This window comes from Globicephala melas, chromosome 12, assembly GCF_963455315.2.
Source record: "Globicephala melas chromosome 12, mGloMel1.2, whole genome shotgun sequence".
Lineage (NCBI taxonomy): Eukaryota > Metazoa > Chordata > Mammalia > Artiodactyla > Delphinidae > Globicephala > Globicephala melas.
The window spans coordinates 13,806,908-13,833,024 of NC_083325.1; the positions used below are offsets into that span (position 1 = coordinate 13,806,908).

At 41.7% G+C, this 26,117-nt stretch overlaps 1 protein-coding gene across 2 annotated transcripts in view; it reads right to left on the bottom strand.

Annotated features, from left to right (window-relative positions):
- Nucleotides 1-26,117, bottom strand: part of RMND5A (required for meiotic nuclear division 5 homolog A) — a 60,801-nt gene that overhangs the window by 26,332 nt on the left and 8,352 nt on the right. For both annotated transcript variants that reach the window (XM_030837433.3, XM_060309138.2), the window contains exons 2-3: nt 14,096-14,238; nt 270-404 (exon numbers count right to left, since the gene is read on the bottom strand). In XM_030837433.3, the coding sequence (XP_030693293.1) occupies nt 270-404; nt 14,096-14,238 (278 nt within the window). The remainder of the gene's footprint in view (nt 1-269; nt 405-14,095; nt 14,239-26,117) is intronic.

The window sequence follows — 26,117 nt, forward strand, 5'->3', positions numbered from 1 at the left end:
TTTGAAAAAGTAGCATCACTTCTGACCCTTGATTGATGACCTGGGACCAACATTCTGGGGCAGGAATAAGGAAATAATTTGAATAACAAGTTCTAGGACTATAATTTTCACCAACTTTAAAAAAAAAAACAACAAAAAAAACTTCCTAGTAAACTGAAGTCAGCCCAGATGATTAAAATGTAAAAACCTGCCTATGGCTGAGAAGACTTAAAAACTGCAAGGACTTCCCTTGTTTCCGGTTCATGCTCTTACAGGTGGCACACTGTTACCTGGCAGAGCTCCTCAGCTACATCCAGCATTCCTTGTCGAAAGAAGTGCTCCACCATCACCTCATTGAGAAGCCTTTGGCTGTCTGCCTGCCAGCAGCCATCTATTCCCACACTGCTAATGTCAGAATCAAAATTCTGAAAAACAAGAAAGCACGTCATGAATTGACCAGGATACATCACTTGGTATGTTTTCACCCCACCTAACTTAACAGAAACAATGGCCTTTGTTTCACTCTGAGACGCCTCAAATAAGTACCCAATTCCAATTCATCTGTAGCCTATGACAGGAAGTAGCTTTTCCATTGCTCTTTTCTAAAACTTGCCACTCTCACTCATTATCGCTGGGAGGGGTAAACAAGCACATTTTTTGAGGGTATTTTGGGGAAATACATAAATTTAACAATGACTTCTGTGAGTAAATTTAATTCTAGGCATTATACAATAGCAATATTTTCAGGTGTGCAGTGATCCCTGTAAAAGCATGTTCAATGCAGCACTGTCTAACAGAAAAAAAAAAAAAAGAAAACCCATTATGTCCAGCATAGGATTATTCAATAATCCGTGGCACATACCAACAACTGCCGTGCCAAGGTGGAGACTGGGGATAGGAGAACGGCCAGATAGTTCAAAGAACAGGCTCTGGGGCCAATCTACCCGGGTTTGAATCCTGGTTCTATCTTACTAGATGTGTGATCTTGGCCAAAATTACTCAAGGTCTGTGAACCTCAGTTTCCTTATCTTAAGCAGAGAAAAATACTTTTATGGGTTGAACTGCATCCTTTCACAATTCCTGTGTTGAAGTCCTAACTCCCAATACTTTATAAAGTTAAAATGAGGTCATTAAGGAGAGCCCTAATCCAACAGGACTGGTATCCTTATAAAAGGAGGAAATCAGGACACAGACAGGCATAGAGGGAAGACCATGTGTTACAGACCGAACGTCTGTGTCCCTCCCAAATTCCTACATGGAAGCCCCAGCAACCAGTGTGACTGTATCTGGAGACAGAGTCTGGGAGAAAGTGCTAAAGGTTAAATGAAGTCCTAAGGGTGGGGCCCTAATCCGGGAGGCCTGGTGCTCTTGTAAAGACAAGGAACAAACACCAGGGCTTAGCTCGCTTGCTAGCTCGCTCTCCACCACATGAGGACACAGCGAGAAGGTGGCCATCTGCAAGCCAGGAAGGAGGGTGTCTGCCTTCAACAGGCAATGAATTGGCCAGCACCTTGATCTTGGACTTCTCAGTCTCTAGAACTATGAGAAAACACGTTTCTGTTGTTTAAACCACCCAGTCTATGGAATTTTGTTATGGTAGCGCAAGCAGAGGAAGACATCACATGATGAAACAGGAAGAAGATGGCTATCTGCAAGTCAGGGAGAAAGGCCTCAGAAGATACCAACCCTGCCACACCTTGATACGGAACTTCCTGTCTCCAGAACTGTGGGAAAATAGACGTCTGTGTAAGCCACCCAGTCTGTGGTGCTTTGTTATGGCAGTCCTCATAAATTAATATACTTCCTTACTGGTTCAATGACATGGTAACTGCTACTATGCTAGTATTACTATTCATAATTAAAAAGTGAGGTTCATTGCTCTGTATCTACTAACATGGAAAAATGTCCATAACACCTTAAGTGAAAAAAAGCAACTTCTACAAAACTACAAAGTTATGACTCCATTTGTTAAAAAAAAAGAATCCTTAAAAACCCAACCTGTCTCTCCCACTGAATGCAGTTACAAAATCAGGACTGAAACAAAAAAGTGAATAGTAGTAAGTGGACTGGGGAGGAAGGCAAAGAGCTGGCAGTGAGTTTACTACTTTTCTCCCTCCAGTATCTCTTAGCCTGGATGCAATGCAGCCAGAACCCACAACTGGGCACCCGGGATGTAGACAGAGCGCTCCAGGAGAAGCCCTTTGGTGCTGGCATGGGGAACAGGAGTGTATTCTCCTACCACATAGAGAGCGGGGGGAAATCGTATGCTTTTTTCCCTCCCTTTTCTTGTACTGTAGCCAGGCAGTCTGTAGTTAAATCAGTTTCTATTTCTACCCTTCACAGCAGTACCTAGATTATGTTTGACTGAATAACCATGGGACAAGAATCTTGGGAGAACTTTAGAACTCTGTCTACCATAGCAGGAAGCCTAAAACTCTGAGGCACCTTTAGAAAGGGATCCTTCCTCTCCAGTCAGAGAAGCTATGGTCCCAAGAGCGAGGGGCAAAAACCCCTCTTGCATCTTTTCTCTCTGTCCTTCCACCTTGTAGCCCCAGATATAGGCAGAGTTATGGTAAATATACAGGAGAGCATGGTAGGTAAAGCCCCGGATTTCTGGCTGGGTGACTAAAAAGGCAGCCCCAGAGAACCATAAAGTAGCAGGGAGATCACAGAGAGGAAGGAACGCAGGAAAGTGATCCCCCCACCAAGTTGTTTAGGAACTCCTGGGCTCACCCTCAAGTTATACAGGCATGGGTCTGACCCTCAGCAGCATACCACAGACTTTGAAAACTGAACTAAGAGACAGCCCTAGTTTCCAGGTCCCAGGATGGCCACTGGTCGGCACACAAACAGAACATATCTGAATAGCTCTGTAATGGCTTTGGAAACGAAGCTGACATTGAAACTATTTTAAAACTCAGAGAAGACTGAGGAGCCCGAACCCAACCAGGTCAAGTCCGCTAAAACAAAAACATCAATATTCTCCACAGAACTTAAATAAGACCCAGAGGCTCAAAACATAATATTAAAAATGTCCAAAATACAATCCAAAATTATTTGTCATATGAAGACCTAGGAAAACCTAAATTCACATAAGATGTTCAACAGACAACAATGCAAAGATGACAGATGTTGGTATCATCAAAGACGTTAGAACAATTATAAAATTGCTTCAAGAAGGAAGGGCAAACACTTCTGAAAAGACAAAGTCTCAGCAAGAAACAAGACACAGTAATCAAAATTAAAAACTTGTTGCATGGACTCAACAGCAGAACAGAGGTGACAGAGCAAAAGTCAGTGAAGATCAATAGAAATGATCTAATCTGAATAACCAAAGATTGAGAAAAAACGAACAGAGCCTCAGGGCCCTGCATGACAATAACAAAAGATCTAACAGTCATGTCAATGGAGTGCTAGAACAACAGAAGAGGATAGTGTAGAAAAAAATGTTTTTAATATTTCCCAAACCTGGCAAAAGACATAAATCTAGAGATTCAAGAAGCTCAACAGACTCCTAAAAGGATAAATTCAAAGAAATCCACACTTAGACACTTCGTAATCAAACTGTTAAAAACTTAAGACAAAGAAAAAATCTTGAAATAGTTATCAAGAAAAGTGATGCACTACTTATAGGGGAACTATGATTCAAATGACTACAGATTTCTCAATAGAAACCATGGAGACCAGAAGAAAGTGGCACACTTTTCAAGTACTAAAAGAAAAGAACTGTCATCCCCAAATTTTGTACCAAGTGAAAATATCCTTCAGGAATGAAGGTGAAATAAAGACATTCTCAGATGAAGGAAAGCTGAATTTGTTGGCAGAAGACCTGCTCTAAAAGAATCGCTAAAAGTTCTCCTGATTGAAGGGAAATTATACTAGAAGAAGACAACTCGGAACATCAAGAGTGAAGGAAAAACAAAGCTACCTCTGAAAGCTTTCCCTGCTCAATTTTACTTCCACCGCCTTATCTTTCATAGGCAAACCTCTTGCATTTCTTTCTTTCTTTCTTTTTTTTTGAAGCACATGAATTTAATTAGACGAGATCATTTAGATTTACTGAAATTACAATCTCAGTCAATCATTGCTTAAATACAGTCCACACGACACAGGATTATTTTACAGTACATACACGAACAGGTAGTAATAGAACTGCAAACCACCTACCATTTACGATCACTCCAATGCAGGAGAGCTCTCCTCTCCAACAGTAAGCCCATTTTTCTTTAAAGAGCTATCTCTCCTTAGGTGTCAAGTCAGTAGCCTAAAACTAAATGTGCACATTAACATTTGCAATTACTCAGACAAAAACAAAAAGCAAAACTACTCTGAGTCTTCATTTTTCTTCATTTTCTTTTTATAGACCTCTTTCTTGGCCTGGTACTTAATCTAAAGAATGGAAATAATACAGGACATCTAGGTGCTACAGCAATAGTCTCCGTGCCCATACTGAACAGACTATCTAGCACTGAAGAAAAGCCAGAATTGTTTGGATAAGGTTCTCTAATTTCCCATCTGCTTATCAGATTCCGCCTGCTGAGAGAGGACTTCATAACAGTTCATCAATACTTTTAAGCAAATTATTATATCTTTATGCTGTCTATGACAACTAGAACACTAGAAGTGAAGATGGTGCTATGTTGTTCCTCTTCTGGACTAAGGTACAAGCCTAGAAGGGTGACTGATGTACACTCTCCCATATTTTATTTCCCCTGACAAATGGCCATTCAAATGACTAAAGGAATGGGTATCAGATGACAGAATTTATTATGAACTCAGAACTCTGCCTATAACTGTATAACTGTCTGAATGCACCTATAAGCAAGAATCACTGAGACTGATTAAGATTCCTCACTGATCTATCAGCCTCATTCACTCCAAATACAACCTTCAGATTTCTACGTATTCATTTAATGATTACTCCCCAACCGCATCAACCCCCAACAGATTTATCAGGTGTCTATTATTCTGCAGGAAAGAAAGAAAAAACTTTGGAAGACACAATGGTCAGCTCAAAGCACAGACCACATTAAAACAGACAATTCTTTTGGTAGTATATACTTAGTCAGGATTTGAATAGCTACCACCAGACAGTAACTGCTCCAATCAAACAAAACAATTCCTTTAAATCTTTCCTTAATATACATACCAAAGGTAAATGTTCATCTAGAAAACTTGATGACTTTAAAATGAAAGAGTCTAACATTTAAACAAATTTAGATGGTTTTACAATGATGCTCTTCATGTAACTTTATTCCTATAATGTGTACCATGGTCACTACTACACAGGTGGTAAGAAAAATTGAATACCCTTGTACTCAGGATACCTCTACTACATTCAAGTTCTAGAACTTATTTGCTAGTCTTGGAAAATACAACTAAGCATGAATAAGCAATGCATTCGATGAAAATTTCTGAGCTCCCTTCTACCGTTCTGATTTTCCAGTTTAAACCACTGAGGTCGATAAGTAAATTTTTTTCATAGCTTATTTTCTGCTCACATGCAGTAAAAATTAAAGCTAAAATTATATATATAAAAAAAAAGGTTGAGGAAATGCAATATAGTATAAGAACGCCTTTTGTTTTAACTGCACATTCTTACTGTTGCATCAGAGCAAGGATCAGTTCTAGCCCCTGTTGCTAGGTGAACAAACTCATTTGCATGGCTGCCCAGGAAATCAGCAGCACCGCAAACCAGCCAAGAAGTGGCTAGTGACGAGAAACATCTGTCTATTACCACTTCTGTTTCACTATACTTTTTCCTTTTATATTTTTAAAGGAAAAGAAAAAAAAAGTGGAAAGATGTTCTTAAATGTGAAGGCAGGATTCAAAGAAGAATCAAAAGCAGAAAAGCACACATTCAAGGGTGTGTCCGCCTAGAAAAGATATTATGGCTTAAAAAGAGAAATCAGGACACATAAATTCATATATCACCTCATGTACTTTTAGTATCATTCACATTTTTGATGGGTTAAAAGTTTTAAAATCTGGAAGCTAGGCAGAGGAGGAGTAAATGACTTTAACAGACCATCACTATGAAACCATGAAATCTAAAACCATCCTACCTCTCTGCCGTACCATGAACATGCTTACAAATTGGTTAGATTTAAGGACTGGCTTTCATTGCTCACCATCCATTTCTGAAACACATTTTATGAAATTATAATTATTGAGCAGGCAGTGATAACCATACACGATAAAACTCAGCATTTGTTTTAGTTCCTAAGTGCCAACTCTTGAATACTGTTCATTTTTTTTAAACTTCTCCATCTACTTTTGAAGAAAAATTGGCCTGTGACCCTAACTGTGTGCTACTGTTGTACACACCAGGAATCAACTTCCTTTCTAAGCACCCAGTTAATCTGATTTAGCAGTGAGAGGTGAACTGCAAAGCATATTTAAAAGAGAACAAAAAGACCTGGATTCTGGTTCCACGCAGGCTGGGAAAAGCTACCGACTTCACTACAACCCCCAAGAGATTAGTATCCAAAAGAGGTTTTTTTTAAAAAAAATTCCTACCAATCAATAAAAAAGACAACCCAGTAGAAAACAATGGACAAATAACCAAGAAATTCACAAAGGAGAAAATTCACATGGTCAAACATATGAAAAGATGCTCAACTTCAAAGATGATGAAGGAAATGCAAATTAATACAAATGGATACTATTTCACATCCATCTGATTGATTTAAATTTTTTAAAAGTCTGATAGGGCTTCCCTGGTGGCGCAGTGGCTGAGAGTCCGCCTGCCGATGCAGGGGACACGGGTTCGTGCCCCGGTCCGGGAAGATCCCACATGCTGTGGAGTGGCTGGGCCCGTGAGCCATTGGCCGCTGAGCCTGCGCGTCCGGAGCCTGTGCTCTGCAATGGGAGAGGCCACAACAGTGAGAGGGCCGTGTACCGCAAAAAACAAAAACAAAAAACAAAAGTCTGATAATACCAAGTGTAAGTAGGAATTGAGGAAACAGAAACTGTTATATATGTTCAGTAGGACTATAAATTGTTATAAACCCTTTAGGGAAAAATTGCTAAATTTTTACTAGTAAACTTAGTAAAGGTGATGATGAGGTATATGCCCTGTAATAAAATAATCCGTATGTAGGTATACATCAGACAGCAGTGCTTTGCCAACTATGGGTTGGAAAATAAATTTAGTAGTGTCTCATAATGAGCATTTATAAATGTTGCTCCTTTTAGACATTCCAGTCTCTCCTCTGCATGACATTCATACCTCTCCTTTAGTTTTCAAAGTTAAGAGATAGGTAGATTAGCCAGATCAAGAAAGGTGGGGGGGGGGTTAGGGGGTGCACACTGATAAGTTATTTCTTTATAAACAAAGAGGAGTCATGTGGCGTGGCCAGACATGTGTCAAACTACTCTGTTGGGCTTTTAAGATCCTTAAAATGCCCCACAATCTAACCACCTGTCACATTTACATCCCCGTCCTTCACAATTATTTTACATGTTATTTCACATACCTTTCTGCTCTGGTCAATCTGCTTCCCCAACTTCCTCCTTATCTGAACCAACTACAGAAATCTGAGTGACTATTTTACTAATTCTCCCAAAGAAGGCACACACCTCTTACCACTCTAGAAGCACAGGACAGAAATTCATACATACAGTGGGTGCCCTCAGGGCACCAGGAATTAATTCTTTCAAAGAACTCCAGCTGGGAAAGGCTCTTCAAAGTCTTAAAATCTGGGCTTTTATCCCAGCTCTTCCATTTGCTTTCTAGTTCTGTGATCTCAGGCAGGTTACTTAACCAAAGTCTTGGTTTTCACATCTGTGTATGCCGACCACAATCTCTACCTCACAAGGTGTTGCTAACGACTAAATTAAATAATGTACATGAAGATATCTACTATCAGTACCTAGCCCCTGGTAAGCCTTCAATAATACAGATGCTGAATCTGAGGGCCACGCCTTGCCACCAAATCTTCTGATTCTACATTTAAAAGAGCTTCATTTTAGAAAACATAAATAAAAATAAAAACACAAAAGCACTTTAACAGAGGCATTAATAATAAATTCATTAATTTAAAGTCACCTGAATACTATTACAGACTGGATTAGTTGGCACAGCGTAATAGGGATGGGGTCTGTTTCCCCTCTCAACCCAACCTAGCTTGGATGCTAGACCAAGCAAGCTGCTTCCTCTCGACGCAGGCAAAAGTGGGTTTGTGCCCCCTCCAGATCCAGTGGGGCTCTCTGATCCTGTATCCTAATCTGAGACTTGACTGCAAAGGTCCAGGCTTTCCTCTGTGGACTAGACTATAATTCAACAAATAATTATCATTACCAACTAAATAATGTAGTTTCATTCTGCTCAGAGCCTAAAACTAATAACGTAATGGGACACATGGCAGAGAAAGCGGAACTCAACTCCTCTTCTGAGAATGATCTCCAGACTGAAAAGGACAAAACCAATATCGTTTCACGGAAACTGAAGCCCAGTACAAGTGAAGAGACCCAGAGAGCAACTAGCTGCTTAAGTCAGGACTCTTGGTTCCTACAAACAGAAATCTCTTTTGCCCAAGCAAGTAGGATTTAAAAGGAGGCACAGGGGCTTCCCTGGTGGCGCAGTGGCTGGGAGTCTGCCTGCCAATGCAGGGGACACGGGTTCGTGCCCTGGTCCAGGAGGATCCCACATGCCGCGGAGTGGCTGGGCCCGTGAGCCACGGCCACTGAGCCTGCGCGTCCGGAGCCTGTGCTCCGCAACGGGAGAGGCCACAACAGTGAGAGGCCCGCGTACTGCCAAATAAAATAAAAAGAGGCATAGGTAACCAGGGGTAGACAGGAGGATAAACGGGTCTCAAAAGATTTCCCCTCCCTTATTCTCGCGACATGTAGGTTTTGCTTCCCACAAGAGACCAGATTCTTTCAAGGGCTACTAATCACTCCAGGGCTCACATATTTTCAGCCCTTCTTTCCATAAGGGCTCTAATGAGAAAGATCCTAGGGAAGGACGTTGAGGTACCCACCCTGGAGCAAACGAAGGTGGCCAAGCCTGGATGGCTCAGGCCCATCCTCACACCATGCAGCACTGTGGCCAAGGTGGACACGGTATCGAGAACACGGCTGCTCCTATTCAAACCACATAATTTAAAAAGAACAGCTTCCATCCTGACCCCAAAAATATGGGATTTTTATTAAATGCCTTGCTAGTAGTTGGTGGCGGGGGGCGGGGGGGGAAGGCGGTTAGTTTGACATGTTCTATTTTTAGGGAATTTGTTCCTAGCTTCTAATCACTGTTGTCTTTTTATGACTTTGTTCAACATTCCTTTTCAATAATTCTAAAAATTCCACCCAAAACATAAATCAAATTATCTGCCTATATTTCAGAACTCAAAACTTAGCTTTTTCATCTTAGACTAAATTTTCTAGCCTTTTTAATTGCCTTCATTTCCTTCCTTAATCTCCTTCCTTCGTTAACGTCTCTCTACCACAAGGATTTATCCATTACATAGTAAGAACTTTAGAGCCAACCTCACCCACTCAAACCAAATGACTTTTTAAGGCTGAAGCCCCCAAATTTTCTCCTGCCAGTATCTTTTTCTCCTCTCATACCCCAGTCATACCTACATAAAAGGCAGTTCCAAACGGCTCACCCAGAACTATCTTAAAATATTCTCGATTTCACTTTTTACAGCCTTACTCCATTTTTTTTAACAATCACCATGTTGCCTCACCAGTGCAGATGCTCCATCTAGTGGCAGAAGATTTTCCCCCTTAAAACATGACCAGCCCTGCAATGGCCTAACTGATTTCCTAGCACAGCACAGTGTTTAAGAACAAACGCTTGAGTGATACCTCTTCCCAAACATCAATTCACCACTTCCAAGCTGTACACCTGGGGTATGTTACTTAGTATTTCTGAATCTTCGTTTCCTCATATGTGAAATGGGAATAATGCACGTGCATCGTGGGCTATAAATGTACATAAAGCTCTCAGCTCAGTGTCTGGAACACGGTCAACACTCCATTAAGTGAGAGCTGTATTTTCCTACTCCTGACTTCTCCTTAGTCTAATTTCATCCTGTCTAACGAAGACAAGCAAATGCTCAAATGCTTTCATCGTTCCCTCCCTTTCCCCCTCATCTCCTTGGAACAAACCCTGATGCCTTCCATCACTGGCCTGTCCCCAGCCTGATCTTGTCCTAGTCCTGACAAGGGCAGCCACTCCAATCCAGTCAGTCCCTGAGAGTCTTTAACAGGAGTCAAGCATTTTCTCAGCTGTTCAGCTCCTTTCTTGGTGCCACAGAAGAACCACACCTCACTGCTCTGCTGCTCTAAATCTTACCCATTCTTCCAAATCAAATTTAAAATATCAACTCCAGAAACCTTTGATTTTTTTTTGCGGTACACGGGCCCCTCACTGCCGTGGCCTCTCCCGTTGCGGAGCACAGGCTCCAGACGTGCAGGCCCAGCGGCCATGGCTCACGGGACCAGCCGCTCTGCGGCATGTGGGATCCTCCTGGACCGGGGCACGAACCCGTGTCCCCTGCATCGGCAGGCGGACTCCCAACCGCTGCGCCACCAGGGAAGCCCTTCCCTTTCCCTTTTATAGTAAGCAGAGTCCATCCTATGCAAACTTACTTTATGTTGCCTCGGAATCTTTCCAGTTCTTTTACGTGTACAAAAAGCACCCTTACATGAACAAACTAGACCACAATCTTCTAAAGAACTGTACGTTTCATTCACTTTCCACTGTCCCACAGCAAATTTTAGACACTTTAAAATCTTAGCACTATTTCACACACACACACACACACACACACACACACACACGAGTCTAAAGCAATAATTGTTTTTATTGACTTTTCTTAGGAATTAAACTTTAAAAAAATCAAAAGACTAAGTAAAACACTAAAATACACTAAACAGGAGAGAATTCTAGATTTTCTTAAAATAGAGAAGGAATTTAAAAATTATAAAATAAATATTAAAAACACATTTAAAAAATTTTTACCACAAAACCCAATGGTTGTTGTTATCATATATTATAAACTATGATTATACTACAAGCATCTGGAGATAGTCAACACGTTAAAGCACAAATCTTCAATAACTTTTTATGTTGGCAATAATTAAAAGCCAGAAAATGTCTTGGTTAACATCATAAACTTCTCTTCTGTGTACATTTTCAGCGAAGTGATGACTAAAGAGCTTTAAAAGGAGCACTGAAACATTAAAGGAAAAAATAAATCATTTAAGCATGTGAAAAATTTACTGAAGTTCCTCACTCAACAACCAACCTGCTCATAAAGGAGTCACCGGCTTCTTTACTGTCCTCCTCTCAGCAGGGTGGGAACATGTGTCCATAACATGGTACTCACAGGCCGCTGGATGACATTCCAGTTTATTACTCAAGGCTGTCTGTTGTGTAAAGGCTTGAGCCACAATGGCTTCAGCTTCATCCTGTTTGTTTACCAGTCCACACAAGTCCACCCAGCCTTTATAGCAGGCGGCCCCGGAAGCTTGCACAAATTTACCAGGTGCAAACTAGAAGAGCCCGAAGACTTTACAAGGCAAAGGAGTCTTGACAACAACAGCCAACACAGAGTTCCTCATACGCATGGGAAGCTCATGTACAAGGTCTAGGTAGTTCTAGCAGGGTAACAGCTTCGTTTACAGCTGAGGCTAAGTAGATGCCCCCACCCCACCCCAAAAAAGGGGAGAGAATGCACTGGAAAATGTTAGCGAACTGGGCTAAGAGATCCAAGCTTTCTGCTGTGCCCCGGGACTATAATTCAACAAATATCACCACCATCAACTTAATGATCTTATTTCATATGATAGATCAGAAGAATCTAGAAGCCGGGTCACCTAGAACCTAAACTACTTTCACAGGAACATAAAACCTACCAAAAAAAAAAGAAATTACTTGAAAAAGCCCTTATAACTTCCAAGTACCTGAAAAATGTCTTCAAAAGAGAAATGAGTAAATTAAAATATTTAATTAGCAGCATTCACCTCAAACACATCCCCCCTAAAAAAGTCAGAATATAGATTACTCACTATGTATTCCCTTGTTATCCAATATCAAAAAGAGAACTTCCATTTCTAGCACCAAATACATTTAAATGCTTTGCCTCAAAGATTAGTCAGAACATGATAACCCTTGTGAATATCTATAAAGACTTGCCAGGTCGGGAGGAAGACATGTTTAGCAAGTCACCAGTAGCTGGGGGACAAGAGTGAAAGAGGGTTCTGATGATAATTATGACAGGACAAGACATAAGCTAGGAAATGAGGACATATGGTCACCCTACCAGTGGCAGAATGCAAAGCTCCTGAATTATTTGCCCAAATGTTCCAAATCTTGGTGGCCAGTAGTCCGCACACTTGAGGTGCGACTGCTGAGGCCGTTCCTACCTATTCCCAGAATCTGGGCTCTTTTCTCAGACGCTTTCTCTGATGGGCTGCTTTGGAAGCTTCAGCTATTCTCACTGTCATGGCATGTTCTGGTCCTGCTGCCCCCCAACACTGGCATAACTGCAGGCAGCCTGGTGGTCAATGCCTCCAGGAACCTCCTGGGGTCTGAACCATCATTAGAACGCCTTGGTCACTGTCAGCCACCAAAATCCGAAGCTTCCTAAACACCACCAGCAGTTACCTCACCCTAAAGAAACAGAGGGTTCCTCACCCACAGTGATTTAAGACCACCTCTAAAGTGCCCCCGTCACCATTCCAGGAGGTCTTTAAGCAGCACACGCCAACAATCACTTCACGCACCAGCTGACCGCATCCTGCACCACAGCCCCCAGAAGGCTGAGGCTGAAGCCACTTCCAAGCTGTGTTCGCTCCCCTGCAATTAACAAACAGGCATCACAACCTCAAAGCTATTTCGGAGCACACTTGCTGCCTTCCCAGCCCCTGCTGGCAACGGCCATCACTGACCCAAAAATGAGGCTGCTGCCGCCAACACCACTCCTCTGCCTCTGGCTGAGGTGAAGCCCACGGCGCTGTGGGAGTGGTGAGAGCTCTCCAAAGGGCACTAACACTTCCGAAGGCACAGCTACCCAAACAGTCCCCCGAGCCCCACCACTCACAGTCCTGTCACACCGTGCCTACCAGTTAACCACATCTCCTTACAAGCATCTAGTGCTCACTGAGGCTGCCTCGAGCCTAGCTTTTCAACACTGCTGCTCTGTAGGATTATTTCTAACAGACTTACCCACGAGTTACAGCCACTCTCTGGATTCCACGAGTTTCTACGTTACAGCTACTGTTCTCGTGTATACATATGGAGCCGCTCATTAAGACCGGTTTTACTACAAACAGCTCTCCCCAAAAGTTCCTCCTACCCTCCCGGAAGTTTACAATGTGTGAACAAAAATGTCCATAACCAGTCACAAACTCCCCAACGTTTGACTATTTCAAACTCCTCTGAAAGAGTCAGAGGTATCACACAGTAACCTTAGGCCACTTCTCTTAGTCGCCACTAGGACTATGAACTCCAAGGGCAAAATTGGCCCAGTGCTAAAAGTGAAAACTGCTTAAAAGCAAACCACCAAGTTAAAGATTTAAGAGATGTCGCAAGAGCAACTATATTCCAATAAAAATTAAAAAAGAAAAATCGCCCAATACAAGTGACAGGCTTTGCTAGCTAGCAACCAACCCACTCACACAGAAAGCAACACTGGAGAAAAGTGACTAGCATGCTCACAGGAAGACAACAAGAGTTAGAATGATGCAGGGGAGACAGATGCAAGCGTGTTATCCTAATCATCCCATAACAGAGGCAGAGTCATGGCCTGGGAATTACTCAGGAAGTAGGAAAAGTTACTTCTATAAACAAACTCCCTCATAGTAAGTGAAAATTTCTTGGAAATTTACTCATCGTGACACTAGGAGCGGTAATCATTTAAGCAAATGGGTAAAAAACAAGGCTGTAAAAAGGGAAGGTTTTTGGTTTGTTTTCTTTTTGTTTTTTAAATAACAGCAACAGGGAACTTGAATAACACGGTAAAACCAGATGTGCAAAAGTTTATGAAAAGCAAGGATAAAAGAAACAACATAAAATAATCTGAGACAGCTAATGTTATTGAAGCAGTGACAGGAGATGAAGGATGACGCTAAAGCACGCCAGACACTCCCCTCAACGCCATACCTTATCAATGGCTTTTCCAACCCGAGAAACACTGCTGTGGATGTCTTTGTGGTCTGAGGCCAATTTTTGAACAGTATCCTTTATTCTCTTACAGCACTGTGTCAAAACAAGTGAAAGCGTCCCTGATAATTCAGCATCTTGACCTATAAAAAAAGAAAGAAAGGAAGAAGACTGGTTATTCACAAAAGCAAATCCAAAGATGGCAAGTTACACATTGGCCCTTTGGAACATGAAAGATGGAAGTAAAGTGAAGAAAAATCAGTGTCTGCTTTGAACAGATGGTCACATTCATAGATAATATTTTTCAAGTGAATTCTAAGAAAGCTATCTTAATTTTTTATTGTTTGGAATAAATTTTAAAATTTTACCATGAAATAAATCACTTTTGTAATTACTAAAATCAGGAGACAATACTACTGTGAAGGCATTTTTCAGAAAATATGCCTACATGAATAAACTCACTTCTTCAATCCACTGAAACTGTCCAAGGCATTCCCACATTTTGATTATTACTAAATTTCCTAAAGAGAGGTAAATCTAAATGCTTTATGTTCTACATAAAGAAGAAAAAACAAACTTCTTTGGATACCATGATGAAAACAGTGAAAAGAGAAACAGGGCAGAAAAGAGTTAACATACCCCCACCTGTAAGCAAGAGTGAGCCACTCTGAACCAGTTAGGGGGTAGGAACCCTCCTGAAATCCAAGTTCCCAGATGCCAGCCGAGGGTCAACCTTGCAAGCAGGCCTGGAACCGGAGGGCTCCTACCACCCTAACTGGTTAAGAATGGCTCACTGTGCCTAAACTGTTTGTATAGTGTGGTTTGTGCTGAGCTACTTTTCTTCTTGGCATCCCTGGACTTTCGGTATCTGCTAGACAGAGGGGGCCTGTATGACTAGTACCCAGTAAACACCTGAATACGTGTCTCTAAATGAGCTTCCCTGGTAGGTAACACTTCACACTCGTTAGGATTTGATGTTAGAGGAATTAAGCGTGTCCTGTGTGACTCCACTGGGAGAGGACTCTTGGAAGCTTTCTTCTGGTTTCCTCTGGACTATGTCTCATGTCACTTTTCCCTTGGCTGATTTTTGCCTTGTGTCTTTTTGCTGTAATAAATGTTAGCCCAAAGTATGGGTGTGACTACCTGCTGAGTCCAGTGCATCCTCCTGGTAATCGCTAGAACCTAAAGGTAGTCTTGGGGACCCTGACACACACAACTAATCAACTGGAAGTTACTACCGTTTATATCCTCTTTCCCTGTGTTACTTCCTCAGGAAATAGGGAGGAGGAAGACAAAGAGAAGAACCAAGAGAGGACAAATTCAGTTATACTTGTCAATTACCTCATAGATCTACACATCCATACCTGTAAGCAACAGACCTGGCTCCTGAAATCCTGCTCATACCGGTGGTTCTTAAACTTTAATTTACATCAGGAATTTGGCTGCGCTAAGACCCAGCGCAGCCAAATTAAAAAAAAAAAAAAAAAAGCCTGACCGTACAGTAGCCTTAGGATGTTTATTCATTCCACAGCTATTTATTGGGCACTCGATTATGTGACAGGTACAGAAGTGTCCGGGCAAAAATCTCTGCCCTAAAACCTACCTTCTGGTGAGGAAGATAAACACAAAGTAAGTCAATTATACAGTACGACAAAAAAGGATACGTGCCACTGGCAGGGGTGGGGGGAAGCAGAGTGAAACAAATGGGGAGGGTATGTGGCTTGAGCAACTGTAGTCTTAAACAGGTGGACATCGTAGGCCTCACTGAGAAAATGACATCTGGGCAAAGACTTGAAAGAAGCGAGGGAATTAGCCATGTGGAGACCTCGCGGGGGGTGAAGGGTAGCAGAATACGCCACCCCAAAATCGCTTCTTTGGCGTAAGGATGATTTTGACCTGATTATTCTGAGAAACAGCAGACACAGAAGCTCTGAAAACAGAGTAGAAGTTACCCTTTGGTAAAAGAAACCTAAATTTATAAAATAAATCTCCATTTGTAAGGGTATCTCCCTCTCTGTACCAGGCAGAGAAGAATGGCTCTAAACCTCTAAAGAAATTTTTTATCATGACAACAGCTCAGACTTAGATCTGTATAACAAACCTTATTCTTGTTTATTGTGCTTTTCCTGGTAACCTCTCCATTACTGGCCTCCCCATACCAACCTTTCCTTTGTCTTTAGCTGAAGATGGTATTTAAGCCTGAATTCTAAGCCACCTCTTTGAGTTACTCATTTTTCCCTGAGAATCTCCCACACACACATGAGGTATACATGTTACAAACTGTTTTTCACTGGTTAATCTGTCTTTTAATATAGTATTCTCAGCCAAGAACTTGCAAGGGTAGAAAGGAAATTATTCTTCCTCCCCTACAGAGGAAAGCATTCCAGACTGAGGGGGACAAAGCCCTATTGCAGAAGTATACCTAGATTATTCAAGAAATAGCAAAGAGGCCAGTGTGGCTAAAGTAGATTTCTGGCAAAGGAAATCAGGAGGAGAGGAAGCCCAGGAGACCGGGGCGGGAGTCCCGATCTTGTAGGGCCTTTCTGGTACTGTAAAGTCTTTGCCTTGCACTTTCTTTGAGTGATAGGAATGCCCATTGCAAAGTTTTGAGCAGAACAGCTACATAAACTGACGTAACATTTTAATACAGTCATTCTGGCTGATGATAGGAGTACAAGACAGAAGCAGGGCGATGAGTCAGGAGGCTGTGGCAGCAATCCAGATGAGAACAGTGGCTCAGCCCAGGGTGTTAGGTGTGGAGGTGGTGAGAAGTGGTTGGATTCTGGACATATTCTGAGGGCAAAGCCAACAGGATTTTGACTGGGTATGAGGGAAGAAAAGGACTCACAGATGACTCCAAGGTTTTCACCCCAAGTCAACCAGAAAGACAAAGCTGTCTTCAATTCAGATGAAAAAGATGAAAGGCTGAGCAGTTATGAGGGGGAGGGAGACATAAAAGAGTTCAGTTTGGGGCTTGTGAAAGCTGAGATGTTGAGGAGTCACCCCAGTGCATATGTGTAAGAGTGAGTTGGATATATAAACCTGGAGTTCAAGAGTAAGGTCAAGGTTGGATACAAATTTGTGAGTTACTGGCATACATATGATACTAAGTGAAATCAACAAGAGAGAGTCGGGGCAGACACACAGAAGTGATAAAAGGAGGGAGTCCTGGGAACTCCAAGTTTATGAGACCAAGACAAAGTAGAACTGGAAAAGGGGACTAACAAAGACTACTGAAATACTAACTCTGGTGTGGGAGGAAAATCAAGGAAATATGGTGTTTGAAAAGCCAAGTGAAGAAAGTGTGCCAAGGAGGAGGGAGTAACCAACTGCGTCAAATGTGCTGCTATGTACCAAGTAAGATGTGGACTGAGAGCTGACCACTGACCTACAATACAGAAGTAATCAGTGACCATGACAAGAATAGTTTTTCCAGAGTTTTAAGAAAAGGAATCTTGAAGATTGTAGGGACTGTGAAGAGGGAATATAGTAAGTCTGACTCAATGACAACCACTGAGAGAAGTAAAAAGATAAGTAAACTGGAGATAGTGCCCATAAGGTACCCAATCCAATGTGGGGTGGCCAAAATAGAAACTACCCTCACTTCTAAATACAACTGCACAAAGTATATATCAGGTGCTTCCAATTTCTAATAACACAGTTTAGGCTAAGAGAATACTTGGTAATCCAGGAAAATTTTAAAATCTGTCTAAAAGGTGTCCCATACATACTTGGAGCCAAAAGAATCTAATTGCTTCAGTAAGCTCTGCTCTGACCATTTCTGGTCTTTCTGTATCTAAACCTTATCTAAGGTCAATGGCTTTATCTTCTCTATGAACTTCTCTGCCCACAGACTTACTCAGTCTTCTCAGTTCCTAATGAATTCTGTTCTCTCCACCACTCCTCTGGCACGGAATCATACACTATTTAACAATTTCATGTATATATGCCACCATCACTCTCAACTAGATGTAAGACCCAAAGGGAAGACAAGTTCTTATTGTAAACTGTATACTCCACAGTCTTATATGCCTTGCACATCTGCAGGCACTATTAATATAAGTATTTGGATTGATGGTAAATAAAGGGGGGAAAAAAGTTAAAAAGAAAGTCATATTGAACAAATGGTGCTGGGATAACGAGCTATCCATATGCAAAAGAATCATACCATAGAGAAAAATTAAATCAAAATAGAATGAAGACTGAAATGTAAGAGCTGAAACTATCGAATTCTTGGAAGAAAGTGGGTGCATTCTTGACCCTGGATTGGACAATGGTTTCTGAGATATGACACCAAAAGCAAAAGCAACCAAAGAAAAAATAATTAAATTGGACTTCATCAAAACTAAATTTTGGGGGCTTCCCTGGTGGCGCAGTGGTTGGGAGTCCGCCTGCCGATGCAGGGGACACGGGTTCGTGCCCCGGTCCGGGAAGATCCCACATGCCGCGGAGCGGCTGGGCCCGTGAGCCATAGCCGCTGAGCCTGCGCGTCCGGAGCCTGTGCTCCGCGACAGGAGAGGCCGCGGCGGTGAGAGGCCCGTGCACCGCAAAAAAAAAAAAAAAATGGGCAAAGAATCTGAATAGACATTTTTTCCAAATAAGATATACTGGGAATTCCCTGCTGGTCCAGCGGCTAGAACTCGGCGCTTTCACTGCCGTGGCCCGGGTTCAATCCCTGGTCAGGGAACTAACATCCCACAAGTTGTGTAGTGCAGTCAAAACAACAACAACAAAAAAAGATATACAAATAATCAATAAGCACAGGAAAAGGTGCTCAACATCTTTAATCAACAGGGAAATGCAAACCAAAACTACAGTGAGAGGGACTTCCCTGGTGGCACAGTGGTTAAGAATCCACCTGCCAATGCAGGGACACAGGTTCGATCCCTGGTCCGGGAAGATCCCACATGCTGCGGAGAACTAAGCCCGTGAGCCACAACTGAGGCCAAGTGCCATAAATACTGAAGCCTGCGTGCCTAGAACCCATGCTCCTCAACAAGAGAAGCCACCGCAATGAGAAGCTGGCACCCCAAGGAAGAGTAGTCCCCGCTCGCCACAACTAGAGAAAGCCTGTGCGCAGCAACGAAGACCCAACGCAGCCAAAAATAAATAAATAAATAAATAAAATTTATATTAAAAAAAAAAACTACAGTGAGAAACCAATTCACACCCACTGGGATAGCTATAACAAAAAAGATGGACAACAAGTGTTGGCAAGAATATAGAGACTCAGACCCACATCCATTCCTGATGGAACGTAAAATGGTGCAAAAGCGGTACAAAACATTCCTCAGAAAGTTAAACAAAGTTACCACATGACCCAAGAATTCCACTCCTAGGTATATACCCAAGAGAAATGAAAACGTATGTCCATACACGAACTTACATATGTTCATAGCAGCATTTAATAGCTCCAAAGTGGAAGCAATCCAAATGTCCAAATGATGAATCGATAAACAAAATGTGGCAAATCCATATGACAGAGTATTATTCAGCCATAAAAAGGAATGCTGATACATGCTACAACATGGAGGAGCCTCGAAAACAGTAAGTGAAATAAGCCAGACACAAAAGGCCACAAATTGTTTAATTCTACCTCTATGAAATGTCCAGAACAGGCAAGGAGATTAATGGTTGCCAGGGGGTGGGGGAAGGGTGGAATAGAGAGTGACTGTTAGTGATATGAGGTTTCTTCTGGGAGTGATGAAAATGTTCTGGAATTAGATAATGGTTATGGCTGCACAACTCTGAATGTACTAAGAGCTAGTGAAATACACACTTTAAAAGGGTGATTTTTATGGTATGAGAACTGTAACTCAATTTTTTAAAAAACCTAAAAAATGCAAACCATAACTCCTATCCATCCAGACATGTTTGTTTCTACAGTCAGTAGACAACAAAGTAAGCAAATGGTTAAGGAACAGAAAAGCAGAGCCCAAGCTGGAGAGAGGGCATTTGGAATTTACCAGCTGAACTTCTATGCCCCATCCCTGAAATCCATCGATATTTTCGAATCTTAGCAACTTAGTTTCTATAAATGATAGATACTAGTAATATAAGGTCAATTAATTAACACTGAGAGAGTCTTCAGTATGCCCCAAGGAAAAATAATTTCTACAAACTATTTGGAAGCCCAAGAAAAGTATAATGGAATAATCTGAAAGAGAACCCTGGGAAAGCCCTGCTCGGAGAGAAGGATTCCACTAATGCATTTTCAAATGGATTCAGTGGAAAGCAGCCAAAGGTAAAAACAGGTTTGAAAATCACTGTAATAACAAACTGACTGAGACCAAACTTCTAAGTCCTGAAGGGAGTGTCCTAATGTTCTTTTGATTTATTTGTCTGAAAACAAAACGTGCTTCAAGGAGAACCATTCTGTGAAAGAAATCTAACTGGATTCAGTTCCTAGGAGGAAAGCTGGGCAATTACTGTGACAGCCATCTTTACCATAACTAAACCAGCTATGAAGGTGAACGCTGGATTCCAGGTTTGCCACTGGAGTGGCCACTCTTTACCCAGGATGAAGTCCCGTGCCAACTGTGTCTGGCAATGCGATAGACCTCCCTGTACTCAGAACCCATACACAAACATGAAAGAAATCGTTCTGAGACAGTGCTCACCACTTAGTCACCACGAGTACTTTTTTTTTCTAATACTTTATTTTTTGAGAGCAGTTATAAAACTGGGAGAGAGCAGAGGAACAGCGAGCAGCTAAACGTGAAAGGTTGGCAGCTGAGAGGGCGTTGGTTCACGGTGTTGGTAGTGCCAGAGCCTCCAGTGCTGGGCTTGAAATTGAGACTGTGTAATACACTATCTGTTATTTTTCTGTTCATTCAGTAAATAGTTATTGAATGCCTGGTAAGTGCTGGTTGCCATGCTAAACGTTTACAACAAAATTGAGAGGAGGCACTGAGATTTCCCCTATATACGTTGCCCCTATACATGTACAGTTTAACGGCTCATTTCTTTTTATTTAGTCCACTGTCTGGACGTAAGTACACTTTGCTTATCCATACACCTACTGAAGGACATCTTGGTTGTTTCCAAGTTCTGGCAATTATGAATAAAGCTGCTATAAACATCCATGCGCAGGTTTTTGTGTGGACCTAAGTTTCAACTCCTTTGGGTAAATACCAAGGAGCCCTGATTGCCGCATCTCACGGTAAGAGTAATGTTTAGTTTTGTAAGAAACCACCAAACTGTCCTCCAAAGTGGCTGCACCAGAAAAGTACTTTTTTTTTTTAAGGTCACTTTTATTATTAGACTTGATTCAACAGGCAAAATAATTAGCATGTCAGTAAGAGATTTTAAATCCAAACAAAGAACCAACACACATGGTTGGTCTAAGTTAAAGATAATTTTTCTTTTAGTGCAATAGAGTAGTACCTTTTATAAACAAATTTTAAGCATGATATTCTCAGAAATTGGAATAGGCATGGTCTCCTCCAAAATCAGACATCTGCCAAACTAAATTAAACATATTTGAGTTAACTCCTAAATTGTTTTTATAGAGCCCAGCTAAGACTTCAAGCTCTGCCCCCCTTCAGCTTCACTGCCTAGCCATTTCAGGATTTGTGTCCATTAGTTTCACGGAAACTGTAAATTAGAAAAATATTTGTTTGCATAGCTTCCTGTACTTCTCTATCAGGGTTTCACACTACATTGTAAATATTTATTTGTCTATCACCCCCACGAAATTACTTGAAGGTAGAAAATATGAGTGTTTAATCTCCAGCGGTTAGCATGGCAACCAGCACATATCAGGCATTCAATAACTATTTACTGAATGAACAGAAAAATAACAGATCATGTATTACACAGTCTCAATTTCAAGCCCAGCACTGGAGACTCTGGCACTACCAACACCGTGAACCAACGCCCTCTCAGCTGCCAACCTTTCACGTTTAGCTGCTCGCTTTTCCTCTGCTCTCTCCCAGGATGCTTAAGCTGTACTACTCCCAAGAGCATTGCACCCTAAATTTCCCAAACACCAAATAAATACACCAATCAATACACACACCAATTTTCAAATAAAACACATTCACAAAGTAGAGTCCCCCCAGTTATAAGTTCCTTCTCTTTTCCAAATAACAACACTCCCCCAAAAATACCCTTAAACATGTAGGTGAAGACTTGGAATAAGAACTCACAGGCTTGTGTTTTGAGCCACAGTTTCCTTGTTTGTAAAAGCAAATTATCCCAAAGCTTGCCAAAGAAATGAAATACTTCTCAACTTTAGTACATAATGTGTTCCTATAAAAGTGTACCCAGGGGCTTCCCTGGTGGCACAGTGGTTGAGAGTCCGCCTGCCGATGCTGGGGACACGGGTTCGTGCCCCGGTCCGGGAAGATCCCACGTGCCGCGGAGGGGCTGGGCCCGTGAGCCATGGCCGCTGAGCCTGCACGTCCAGAGCCTGTGCTCCGCAATGGGAAAGGCCACAACAGTGAGAGGCCCGCGTACAGAAAGGAAAAAAAAAAAAAAAAAAAAAAGGGTATTTGGTTCCCACAAAGCAAAAAATTATAAAATTCCTAATTTAACTTGGTTTTACAAATAACTTTTAATACAGTTTGATTATTTTGCTCATATATTTGTTCCATTATTTTTCTTCATTACTAATCACATGGCTTAAAACAGCCATGTGAACAACTTTGTGACATGATTTACTCATCATTTTGGGCCACCTAATACAAGCAAGACAATGTTATCATTAAGACTGAAAACTAAGTTTGCATCCCTACTCAGCGTTTGCATTTTCAATTTTGTTTGCCACTTATTTTTATGGTAGCCCAGGGAAAAAACCACAAAAAATTACACCCACACAGTTAAGAAAGTGTTGTTAAAACTGAACAGCTGGTTGGTAGGTAGCTCTACAAATGCCATCAGTTGATATGTCTGCTCATCGGTAGATAATGAAAAGTTCTAATTTGGTCCATAAAAGGCAGTTTAGAGGTATCAACTACACCACAAAGTACATTGCTGCCTAAGAGTCAAACACGTGAGAGATGAGACTCATGATAATTGAGACCACTCTATAAAAGATGGTGAGGCACAACATAGAAAGGTGTTGCTATGATGACGATTATTAACGTTTCCCAAAAAGCTGAAAACCTCACCACCTAGGATTAGGACAGTTTGGTAGAAATAAATAAGACTCCCCAGAAATCACTAAGACTTTACTTAACGCTTTTATGAATATTGTGGAGGCAGGAAAAAATTTAAATATCCAAGTTTATAAATAAAACATATATGGCAATTGAGCTCTTCTGAGTTATTAAAAGTTAACTCCGCTTTCATAAAATGGACAGAGATTTTAAATTTGGAATTAAGGGGAAAGCAAAATGGCACACAAGTTTTAATCCAGATAAACAGAAAGAAATCCATTTACTAAACATAATCCTAACTGTACCTAAATGAAAACTCAGACCTCACAGAACTATACTCCAGAATTCATTCTAGATTCGTTCCTTTAAAAAATAATTAAAGAGGGGCTTCCCTGCCGGCGCAGTGGTTAAGAATCCGCCTGCCAATGCAGGGGACACAAGTTCGAGCCCTGGTCCGGGAAGATCCCACATGCCACGGAGCAATTAAGCCCGTGCGCCACAACTACTGAGCCTGTGCTCTAGCCCGTGAGCCACAACTACTGAGCCCGCGTTCCACAACTACTGAAGCCCGCACACCTAGGGCCCATGCTCCACAACAAGAGAAGCCACCACAATGAGAAGCACGTGCACTACAACGAAGAGTAGCCCCTGCTTGCCGCAACTTGAGAAAGCCTGTGCACAGCAACGAAGATCCAACACAGCCAAAAACAAATAAATTTATTTTTTTTTAAAAAGGGGAGGGACAAATCACAACATTAAGAGTCAATGAACATTTGAGTGCTAAATGTTGTCAGCAGCGTTGAGGGTATGGATTAAGTGTTCTATACAGATTAAGCAATTTAGGATAGGAAGGAATTCCCTGGCGGTCCAGTGGTTAGGACTCGGCACTTTCACTGCTGGGGCCCGGGTTCGATCCCTGGTCAGGGAACTAAGATCCCAAAAGCCCAAACCGAACCAAACCAAATTAAAATAAAATGAAATATTATCTCAGTAAGCATGACTAAAGACAAAAAAGCTTAAAAAGAAAAAAAGAAATTTAGGATGGGAATAAAAGGAGATAAAGGATAAGAGTCCAAGACTGATTCTAAAGAAGTTGTGGACAAGATGAACATGGATGTGCTTGCAAGATATTAAAACAGAAAAACTTGAAACTCTAAAAGGTAAGGCTGGTATTAAAAATAATAATAAAAGGGCTACTTCATACTGTGAGTAGCAAACCAAACTGTGGCCTATTGACGTTCTGAGCTTCTTATGAGCTACCTCAGCACCTAGAACACAGCAGCTGCTCATCAGAGATTTACTCAGAGGAAAAGGAAAAGGCACAAAGAGAAAACACTCATTTATTTTTTCTAGAGGCAGTACATTCTGAAGACAAAACAAACTTTTTGGTATATGTGATGTACAAATGTACTGGCAAATGTACCAAGTAAAGGATAGTATTTGTTGGTCAACCTCTGACCTTTCTGAACAGAAAGGCAGATTCACAGACAGGTGTTCTGATCCACTGCACCAAATCACAGCCTAGTGGGCTGCAAAACCAACCACGAGAGAAAACAAAAACACAAAAATTTATCTTTGAGAGCTAAGTGACGTGGTACAGACTAACAGCGCTCCTGGAGCAGAGAGCAAGTCCAACACGACGGGCACAAGTTTGAAAGGTGACGCTCTACAGTAGCCTGTGAGGCAAGAACTACCCAGAGAAGAGGAGGAAGATGCAGGCACACGTTTTTCAATGTCTGCAAGATATTTTTAGAGAGCCTGTTCGCTCCGTTCAAATTAGAAATATAGAGAATTAATCTCTAGACATCTATTTATCTCTGAAATGAATAGGTGAACCAGATAGGGCTTCTTTTAGCATTTGAATGTGAGTTTCACATTTAAAAATCAAACCCAAATTTCTACCTTCCCCTCTCCTAAACTTCCCATTTTCCTCCTGGTTCTATAATTGTCTACCTGTCATTCATGCTCAGACCTTAGATTAACCTTTGATTTTTCCAGCCCTTCTCTCCTACTCTGCACCAAGTCCTGGTAACTCCTTCCCTCAGGAGAGCCCACGCATGGGTCTCCATCCCTACCACCGCTACCCCAAAACAGGTGCCTATTTCATCAGATCGAGGTTGACAATAAACCTTAACTAGGCTTCTTGCCTCTAGTCAAACCTCACTCCCAACTCCGATCAACTTAAGTGCTAACTGGTCTCAGATCATGTCCCTGTCCCTTCCCTGTTCAAGATGCACCTCCCTCCCCTGCCCCAAGTCATTCAGTATCTTCCCAGTCTACCACCTTCCCTGATAGCCATGACCCTATAAAACCTGATTCCAATTTAATTTTCATTCTTTTTACTCTTATCTCCCCACTATGGTCCTTCACTGTTCCCAGGACACCTTTGTTCTCGCCAACCTCCTCTCCTGGCAGCCCGCCCTATATTCCCACTCTCCACATTCAGTCTGTTACTGAAACTTCCCACAGGTTAGAAGAGTCTGTCCCTGTCTCAAACCCTACCCTATTGTTGGTACCATTCAATCAGCATTTGGCCTATCCTCTACACATGGCCTTGCATTGTAAAAACATACTGGGCTCATCTCCCCAACTACTCAGGAAGTTCTTACAGCATGATGAGGACGATTGCTTGTCCTCTGTAACTTCCACAAGACTTAGCCTAGTTCCACATATACTTGGTGATTAATAACTACTGATCAAGTGCTCTACAGTTCAACTGAAATAGCCCACCTCCAAGCAGCTCCTTCTAAGGGGTCCTCTCTTCCCATTTCTCTGAATTGCTAGTATTTATACCAAGCAGAAACACTTATCTATTATAGCGTACTGTGCTATGGCCATGGTTTTTTCCCCTCTCAAATGTAAAAGTCTGGCCTCATTATCCAAATACAGCTCCTTGAAGACTCTGTTTTGTATAGCTTTTG